This window comes from Acanthisitta chloris, unplaced genomic scaffold (assembly GCF_000695815.1).
Source record: "Acanthisitta chloris isolate BGI_N310 unplaced genomic scaffold, ASM69581v1 scaffold5390, whole genome shotgun sequence".
NCBI classification, from domain to species: domain Eukaryota; kingdom Metazoa; phylum Chordata; class Aves; order Passeriformes; family Acanthisittidae; genus Acanthisitta; species Acanthisitta chloris.
This window is the reverse complement of record NW_008650993.1, coordinates 54,694-65,024: the sequence shown is the minus strand read 5'-3', so window position 1 is coordinate 65,024 and position 10,331 is coordinate 54,694. Positions and strand designations below refer to the sequence as shown.

General features: G+C 45.3%; 1 protein-coding gene across 1 annotated transcript in view; it reads left to right on the top strand.

The window, feature by feature from the left end:
* Positions 1 to 2,119: 2,119 nt before the first annotated feature.
* PSTPIP1 (proline-serine-threonine phosphatase interacting protein 1) overlaps positions 2,120 to 10,331 on the top strand; it is a 31,557-nt gene continuing 23,345 nt past the window's right edge. The window contains exons 1-3 of the mRNA XM_009071170.1: positions 2,120 to 2,140; positions 2,620 to 2,747; positions 6,734 to 6,808. Coding sequence (XP_009069418.1) covers positions 2,120 to 2,140; positions 2,620 to 2,747; positions 6,734 to 6,808 — 224 coding nt within the window. The remainder of the gene's footprint in view (positions 2,141 to 2,619; positions 2,748 to 6,733; positions 6,809 to 10,331) is intronic.

The following is a 10,331-nucleotide window of genomic DNA, read 5'->3' as shown; positions in this document are numbered from 1 at the left end:
AAAAAGCCCAATACACCCTGAGACCTTGTTAAATAAAATAGCTGGAGAGGAGAGAATTGCAGGTATATCCATAGACTGCGGGTCAGTTAGGTGCCACTGCTATGATCTGATAGTGGAAGAAGGCAAATAAAATCCTGAGATACCAGAAGTGTTTCTTAGAGAGCAGACATTAATGCCATAGTACAAAGCATCACTTAGTCTTAACTGGAGTGGTAAAGCATCATCCTTGTCCAACAGGGATTTATTCAGCCTTCAACAGGTGCTATAAGAACACATGGGAATCAATGGAATGATAAAGCAGTGTCAGGAAAGGGCAGAGGAGGTTGGTTTGGATGCAAGAGGAGGGACAAAACCCAGACCAATGTAGCAGGCAGGAACTGATGCCTCCATGAGAAGACAGTCCAGCTCTCCCATAGATGTGGCTGTAGTGGCTCCATTTTTAACAAGTTCAAGTCTGACTTGTGTTAGCAGGTGACAGACACAGCTGTTGGGTAAGGTGCTGGCTGCTTTAATATGGCATTGCCTCTTCCCCTTGTGCTTTATGGCTTAGAGCAAGATGTCCAAATGCCTGGATGGAGCCCATCAGGTAGTTTTACCAGGCCCCTGGCAGGGCTGCTGGTCAGCAGGCTGACCTCAGCACACTGCTGTGTTTGTTGGTTTGGGTTGCTAAGGAGTTGGTGCTGCATTCTCTGCTTAAGGAATTGAGTAAGTGTTCTCTCAGACAGAGATAATTTGCCTTCCTTTCATTGTAACAACTGTGCCAGCTTAAAAGAGGTGGAGGAAGACACCAAATGAGTTTTAGCATTTACTGAACAAAGAGAGATGTTGCACAGAAAGAGCAGAGTAACTTCACATAATGTGTATCACTGTCTTTGTTGCCTGTGGCCATGGCTGACTGCTGGGGTGATCCTAACCCATAGGATATTTTCACTCACCTCTGGGCAGCATTTCTGGGACAAGGAAGGTGCATATACAGCTATGGGATGTACCTAATTGCATCTGGAAAAATGCAATCAAAATGTGTCTGACTTGAGTGGTTTCTTCCAGGCAGAGACCCATTGATGAGAATTTTTTTACAGCAACAATGCCTTCTGCCATTGGAATGTCCTCAGAAAAAAAGGAAGGGGGAAGTGACAAGTCCACTGCCAGGGGATCACCAAGACCCTTTCCTACTTTCCTCAGCAACAGCAAAAATTGTTGCTTCTTATTTATTTCCCAGCAGGATCCCTCCCTGGGATGTGTGTGTGTAACTTACCCTTGGAAACATTAGGAAAACTAATGTTTTGGGTTTGAGATCCTGTTTCTTAAAGGGTGATCATATGCATCAGGCATATATATCCTAGAATTTTCCCAAGGTTTTGACAGTGATAACAGTGGATCCATTGTACCCTCTCCACATGCTTTTATCTACATTATTATCTCGCCTGGCTCAGTAGTACAGACACTTTGCTGGTAGAGACATTTATCTATGTCTCCTCTGAACCATTATCCAACTGTCTTTCCTTTCTCCCCACTGCTCCTGATAAGAATGCCCATTAGGGAAGAAGGAATTACTGCTGTCAAGAAACTGTAGCACTGGAACTGTTACTAAAACCTGTAGGTTTACAGAGATTGTCTGCAGAAATGTATCCTAGCTCTTGAAGAAACTAAAAAATCCACTGCCAGGTCTGCAGACCTCGAGAGCAGCCCCAAGGCAGCACCGAGGCCACCACCATTCACCCCCAGAGCTCCTCTCTTCCTCTCCAGCTCCAGCAGTAAGGAAGCAAAGCTGCAAGCTCAAGTGCCCAACAGTTGCTAATCAGAGGATCCTTCACAAGTCCCCAAAGTTAACCAGCTGTCTTCTTCACAGCCATGGTGGAAAGCAATAAACTCCCCCATTTATTAAATGTTAACTGCTTAGGGGACAGTGGATGGATGTATAAACTGCATTCAGTTCGTAAATAAGCACTTGTATTGTAGATAAACTGCCAGAGGGAAGGAGCACACTCATTCTCTTTATGGTTACACAGCCCTTGATTTTACCATAATGCTGTAACATAAAGCTCAGACAACATTCACCACTACATTTTCAATAACATTATCACTATGTAGGGGTTATACTGAGGCTCTCAAAGGAAAAATGGCTTCTCCTGACCCAGTTGTGAGTCAGTGGGAGGACCAGGCGTAAAACACAGAAATCCTGTGTCCCTGTGCTCTGAATTCTCCCATTAAAACACTCCACCCCTGACCAGGAGGCACAACCACTACCCCACGGAGTGATATTTGGACTGAGTTGGCTCTGACCATCCCTGTCAGAAAACATATGGTGAGAGGAGCTGTTGTCCTTAACATCTCTGCTCTGCAAAGGTCCCACATCCAAGGCTAAACGTGACTTCCCCAAAAAGACAGCAACTGCTGCTTTCCACACAGCAAAACTTGCAGCTCACTTCACATTTTCAGTATCAAAACCCAAAGCTGATTTGATAAAAACTTCTACAGATTCTCACTTTGAAGAAACCTCACCCATACCTGCACCCTTAGCCCTGAGCCAATCCAAAGGTCCATTTGGATTCTCCAGAGAGTTAATTTGCTCCATATGACAGGCAGTAGCTCAACCTTCAAACTGCATGCATTAATCAGCTCAACTCTTTCTCTTTCTACCTTCAGTGCAAGGAGTTCACCTTCCACACTGGCTATGAGGTGCTTGTGCAGCGGCTGTTGGATGGGAAGAAGATGTGCAAAGATGTGGAGGATTTGCTCAAGCAGAGGTATGAAATTCAGGGTGAAGAAGGTGTGAACAACCTCCTTTAATCTCTCCTGCTTGACTGTTCCAGAATTAGTGATACAGTTTATACCGAAAAGCCTAAGTGATTGATCCCACCTTGTGCTGTGCCAAGGCAGGTAACAAACAGAAATCCCAAAGGTTTGAGAGGGGAAGAGAAGGTTGAAAGAGTTAGAAGACCAGAGCTCTGTTAGGACCCTGGTCATTATCAGTCCAGAACCACACGGTAGCACTTACACCCACAAACAGTGTTTCTAAGTTTCCCCTTTTACAGGAAAAAAATGACTTGCACGTTTTTGCTTCTCTTTGAACGTGCTGTTGCCACAGGCACTGTTTCAGTTTCCTGCCACTACCAAAAATGAGCCATTTTTCAAATACAAACCTACATAAAACACTACCAAAGCGTTTTCCAGACACCCTAACTAGCCCACATCGTTCAGTAACCTCACCAGGCTTTGAGTAACTATGTTGTAGTTTATGTCCCTCCTTTACATGCTTCTTGGGGGCTGCCCAACAGCAGCTGTGAACAGCTGACAAATTTGTGGGTGAGAAAATACATATTACACTGCTACTCTGGCTCCTTTGCCATTCATTTTTGTACTTCTGACCTAGAAAAATATATCTGAAATTTGGGTGTTTTTAAGTGGCTTCACAACAGGTTCAACATGTAGCATGAGACACATACATGACATGTAGGAAAACACAGACAATACAGATCATATATTCTGCAGGCAATCCTAGAGCAGCTCACCTGAGCACTGTCTCCTCATGAGGAGAGCTCTGCCTGCCTCAGTCACAGGCTTCTTTTTCACCCCTTGTCATCCCCATCTGGTGTTTTGGGTTTAGGGTGGTTTTCTGAAGGCTGCTTTCCAAGCCCTAAGACTTCCAAGGCAGTGAGAGCTCCAGGCTGTGCCTGTTTCACACCGTGTAAAGTCTCCCATCAAAATCTGAAGTTATTTGAATTGCTTTTCTCAACCACAAGTGCAAGCACATCATATTGGCACATGTCACACAGTTCTGAAGTCACATCAGGCAGCACCGAGCTGTTTAAAATAGCAGCTGTTTAAAATAGCTCCTTTGTGCCTCTCAGAGCTCAGAACCACACTGCAGGCCCTGCATGGCAGCATGTCTCAGATGCTCCACACGCCTGGGTTTCCTTCCAAAACATTACAGAGGCTTCTGCAAGCTGCAGGTTAAGGTTTTTTCCAGGTTTGTGGTGGAGGCACAGAGGACTTCCCACAAAGAAGGAACAATACGTGTACAGTCATTTTGCAGATGTTTCCATGGCTTTTTGACACCCCCAAAACCTTCCAGTGAGCGTGTGGACGTGTGTGTGTGTCTGTGTGCATGCTGGAGAGGGAGCAAAGGGAGAAGTGGGCACTGAGAAGCTAGGATTTCAGTGTGTTTCTGGTGGATGCTTGTTTCAGAATGTCCTCATGTCATTCATGGGAACAACCTAGGAGGAGATCAAAGGATGGGATGAATGTCTGTTCCTAGAGGCTGCCCAAGCCATGGGCTTCATGCTGGAATTTCAACAAGGACTCCTGCAGCAGCTGCCCTGAGTCCTGAAACAGCTGCCCTGGCTACACTAACACTCAGTCTGTTTTCCACACACAAATCACCCTGTCTGGCCCAAAGAAAGGTCTGAGAGGTTTGGGAGTGAGAAAGGATTTGTATTCCAGAACAAACCCCTGGATTTTAAACACAAAATATGTTCCAGCTCTTGATGGCTGCAGGGAAAGCTAGAAGCAGTGTGTAAGAGTACAGGAAAGGCATCACCAAGATGTGAAAATTTGGTGTCAGCCTCCTGTCAAACTTCTCTGATCCTGGGATAGTCCAGTCCCATGCCTGAGGTTTCAGGAATTTTTGCCCCAAGGGTTTAGCAGGAGCTGGACTGGCTTAAGAGCTGACCATGCTTTTTTTGCCCATGATATATTGTGTACTGAGCATATAAAGTGGAACTGCAGCACTGGAGTCTTTCTCATTGCTGTGCATGCACTGGACACTAAGCAAAGTCTCTGACACAAAAGTGTTTCTTGCTACTAAAATCAGAAGAAAATTAATCTACTCTATTTCTGCAGCATTATGTGTCTCTGGAGTATATTTCCATTTTGATGAAATTTCATTTGTCTACCATGAAAATGAAGTGGTGCCTCCGTGTGGCCTGTCACTGCATTTTGCACCCTGTTCCTCTAGAAATAATCCCAAAACAGCAATGTAGGAACATACCACTAAGCACAGCAATCCCTTGTGCAGGATGACAGCAAGTAACTAAGTGCATGTGCTGTCTTAGACACATGGGAGCCAAGGACAGAGGAAGGAACACCCTCCACCCCAGGCTGTGGTGACTGTACAACCAGCACTGCTGTTCCACCAGCCTGACAGGTGATGGAATCATAGAATCACAGAATGTTGAGGGGTTGGAATGGACCTTACAGATCATCCAGCCCCAACCCCCTGCCCTGGGCAGGGACACCTCCCAGCAGAGCAGGTTGCTCAAGGCTCATCCAACCTGGCTGTGAACACTGCCAGGGTTGGGGCAACCACAGCCTCCCTGAGCAACCTGGGCCAGTGTCTCACCAGCCTCACAGGGAAAACTGCCTAAGATCTAATCTAAATTCCCCTCTTTCAATTTGTACCCATTGCTCCTTTTCCTATCACTGCAGTTCCTAACCAAGAGTCCCTCTGCAGCATCCCTGGACTGGCTGCTTTGGACTGGGGAAAGTCTCCAGGACAATTGTCTCGAGTCAGAGAAGGTAGTGGCAAACCAGTGCAATTGCACAGAGCCCCCAGTACAGCTGGCTACAAGGCAAAGTGCTCCCAGCCACCAGAAAGGACAGTCAGATGCTCTCAGAGATCCACCCCAATATCTGCCCTGGGACAAAGCTGAAAGAGCAACCCTCAAACCACTGAAACTCAGCAAATAGCAATACAAAGCACCACCTGGCCAAGACTGATGTCATTACAATCCAGCAGCGTTGTAGGGTCTCATACCCACATCAAATTCCTTTTTTTGAACAGAGTACATTTCTCTAAGGTGCCAAGTTTCTGGTCACAACTGTTTGAAATGCTTTGAAAACCCTTTGGAGAACTGGACTTAACCTAAACGAACTCATCCCACCCCCCAAATGCTAGCACCAGGCTATCTGTTCATTATTTGTTGTTGACCATTCCACAGTGTTTAGTAGCTACTCAAAGACTGAAAATTCGGTTCCACCCTGGTCTTGCACCCAGGAGAAAGGAAGTAACATATTTAGTAACATAAAAAAATGTGTTTTTTAAACAGAGAATAGAAATTCCTTCCAGAGCTGGGGGAGGGGAAAACAGCCAAGAAATATTTGTATTTCATTATTACCCATAGAAACAGAACCACTTTCCTGAGTCACCAGTTATAGTTCCCCATTAGGTGAGACAGCACATCATATTGTCCCTTCCAGACATCTGTCCCAGCCTCACTGTGCAGCCAGCAAAGCTCCTTGCCCCTTGGGCTCCACTGCAGCTCTTCAAGCAGCACCTCATGTTTCTAATGACAGCAGTGTTCCTGCTATCCCTGGCTCCCATTTATCCTCAACCACTCTTAAATGCATCCTTTGGAACCTTCCCTCCCTGTCTGGATTTTACTGGATCAGTCAGCTGTGGCTTTTAGGTTCCTTTTGCAAAGGAGGCTGAGCATCTTCACCTCACCCTGTGCACCTCTTCTTCTAACTGAACCCCTGTTTGGAGGCAGAGCTGTGTAGAGCACTCCACAGTAATCAAAGCCACGAAGATGGGTTTCATTTTCCCCTCATTTCTTCTAGAAATAGCTTACCCAAAATATTTTAGAGGTTGACTAACAGCACTAGGATTGAGGAGAGAGAGAAATTGAATGAATTGCTTTTCTGATGTTTTTGTACCTCAGATGCAGTTACAAGATTTATGTAGATGTGATCCTGGTACCACTAAAAGAAACCGACTAAGTTTTTCTTTTAACAGAGCACAAGCAGAAGAGAGATATGGGAAAGAGCTGATCCAAATCGCCCGAAAAGCAGGAGGACAAACAGAAATCAAGTAAGGAATTCTTTTGTTACTAGTGCAAACAAAAGGATTTTGGAAGCACTGTCAGATTCCAGTGCTTTGCCCACGAGTGGAGTCACAAACTGCTCAGTTCAGTGTGTTCCACAGCACTTCACAATGCACAGGGAAAGGTGGGAAACACCACAGTCCTTCACAGGAGGATTCACAACATCTCTATTTGGAAACTGCCAGTAGGTCTTTCCTGAGAATTTTTCTTCAAGTTTCTTAATGTTTAATATTTACTTCCAAAAGCAAAGCAAGTGGTGGGGGGAAAAGGGAAAGGAAAAGGTTGTGAAATGTTCAGGATGGAGGCCTGGCAATTCTGGGAAGCTGCTGGACACTGAGACACTGTGACAGGACAAGTGCAAAGACCCCCAAAATTAGCTTCAGCAGCAGGAAAAAAGGCTTAGCTTAGGAATACAAAATTGTGATCTCTCTGAAGGGACTCACTTTGAAATAAATCAATGGAACTACTGAAATACACTAAGATGACATATATTTTTCTCTGTCTGCTCTACTACTGTCTTAAATCCTATATAAATTGTGTTGGGAGGGGAAGATATATGTTGGCATGGAATTTAACTTCATAAACACTGCTGATAAACTGCTGCTATTATTGATGGCAGCAGCAATAATGGGACACTTTGTCATCATTGCAACAAGTAATAATACAGTAATAAGGTGGCAGAGGATGAAGATTTGGGGTCACAGAAGACAAGTCAGTAAGAGAAGACCTCAATCTAAACACAAACCAGCTCTACTGATCCCTGGGTGCTGCTACACTCATCCATCCCACACCTCATTTCTTAACTACAGTCTCCTGTTCATGACAATTTATCACTCTCAGTGCAGGTGTGGCTTCCTGTTCATATTTTGTGAGAAAATTTGGACCTCAACCCCTAGCACCACCATGGCATGAAGTGTCAGGCAACCACCCATAGCACCTACTATTGATTTGGTGGTGGCACATCCAGGCTGACTGTGGGATTAACCCAGGTGCTGGGGAGTGAGAACACTGAGGCTCTCAGCAGAGACATGCAAGCCTCTCCCTCCCAGTGCTCTACCTCTCCCTCACTCCTGAGCAGAGCTCAGGTGTACCAAGGTTCCTAGGAGGTGGCTCCTGCCTTCCTGGTGTCTCAGCTCCCTGACATAATCGTAGAAAAGGAAGGAGAGGAAGAAATCTTCTGAAATTAAAACATCAGATTAAGGATGGATGGCTTCTTCCCAAGCCAAAGGCTAAGATCAGTGTTCCAGGATTAAAGAAAGACTCCACCAAACTCCACTCCTGGCAATGCAGGACAGGCAGAGCAAATGTGGCCAGCTCCAGCCAGCTGTGGGTGCCCTTAGGTGCCTCTGTGCATAATTCATGGCTCTGACTTTGTCTAAGAGATTATGAGAACTTGATTTAGAGACAGAGCCAAGTCTCAGAGTTAGGATATGGATCCAAGTTCCCCTCAAGTTGGGGGAAATTTGGACTTGGGCCCAGCTCCACTTCGATCCAGCAATTTTATAGCTTGGCATAGAGGGAAGGCTGCATATCCCAACTCAGCCTGCTGCAGGGCTGAGCTACTGTGCTTCCACAGGCCCAGCCTGGGCTGCAGAGCAACTGGCTTTGGGCTGACATTTCTATCAGAGCAAGTGTCTCACTGTGTCTCTTCTGAAGCAGAGAGGTCACTTGGCTCTCTGTCATCCAGCATCCTCTGGTTGTTTCAGGAGTCACACAGATGGGCAGTGAAGGGCATTTGTCCAGAGCAAACACTTAAAATCAGGGAAAACTGGAGTCTGTTCAGGGCTGGAACAACTCAAGAAAATCAAATGTTTGGTATCAATGCCTTAAAATTGTTAACACTGTGTGAAGTTTCTGTTTGGTTATAAGACATTCATTGCTGGCAGCAGTTCAGTTCTCAAGGTCAGTCCTTCAGGGACACTTGAGGGATGGAATCTGTGTACTACCTATAATAAGAAAAGCTTGAAAGGACTATGCTACAACTGCCCCTGTGCATTTTCCAAGTGCTTCTCTTTATAGGACTCCCTATTACCACCTAGCACTGAGTCCTAATAGTATTGCACATGCCTGACAGGCTGAACAGGGCTGTTCACATCTTTAAATGCAGCTTTGGGTAGCAGCATTTCTCACAGAAAGTCTAACAAAGGTGTTGTGCAGGTCTTTGTACCTAAAGCTTCCATTTGACAACTACCAGGAAAAAAAAAGTAGCTTCCAGGTTTCTTTGCAGAACATTTTACAGCCCTTCCTGTGCCATGCTATGTATGGCAGAGGAGCAGGAATTACTAATTGTAGATCACTCAGTCATTCTCTTGCTAATGCAAAATGATTATCCTCTAGTCCTAAATTCAGCCATCTTTTAAACATCTCAGATACTAAGGCTTTCTGTCCCTTCTCCTGGGAAATTATTTCACACCCTGGTAGTGCTTGATCTCAGGAAGGTACCCGATACCCTTTATCAAAAAGTCAATAAAAGGGACATAAAAAATCCATCTGCAACAACCACCCAAAACCTTCCAGGATGAGAAAATACCCAGAAGACCTTAAGAGAAACAACTGCAAGGCTCAGGTTGATATTTCAGCACAGTCAGGACAGGCACAAAACAAGGTGCAGAGAATAAGCACAATGAGTGAACATTAGCAAGAGGGAGAAGCCTAGAGAAGTCCATGGTAGACTGCACAGGTAGTGCCATTGCTGCAGAAACAGTTCTCTCCCAAGCCTCCCCCATAGTTTAAAAGCTGTTAGTTTTGAATCAAAGGAAGAAACAATTTCAACATTTTTTCAGGCTCATCATCTCTTCTCCCCCCAAATTTTGCTTTGGCTGGAGCAAATTGCTGAACTCAGCTAAATCTGTAAGTAGAGTCAACTGCCCTTTTTTATTTATCGAAAGACACAGAGGAAGAAATGCTGACTCAAGGAAAGTAACAGCAACTCTGTTGAGAAACCTCTAGGTGACAGCAGCCAGCAGGATCCCATCCTGTATGCTCTTCCCTCAGCACCATTCCAGCTCTCTGATGGAGAGCTGAGCCCTCAGGGCCTGGCACAGACAACTACAAGCCAAGACTGCACCAGGACACTTCACTTCCAAGTATCAGCAGTGACAGAACATCATGACCTGGGAAAAGAGGATGATGTTGTGTCTGCACCCACTGACTCCTCATCACCAGAAACATGAGAATCACTTTGACCCGAGAGCTAACAGGGGACAAGGGTTTAGCACTGCCACTGGAGGTGTGACTGCTGCTAGTGAGACCCTTGCAGTGCTTGTTCACACCAGTGCTGGAATTGGCCATGACAAGCCTACAGGTGTAGGGACATTTCTAACAGCACTAAAATCAGAGAGGCAGATGTGCTGCAACCATATTTTATTTTATTTCTTAGAAAACCCAAGATGGGGCTTCTAAAAGAAGCTGGTCCTAGTTACCATGGACATAGCAAACAAACACTCCAGTGTCCAGCTCAAGAAAGAAAAGTTCCCTCTAAGTGCTGTCTAACAGCCAGAGGACACCAAC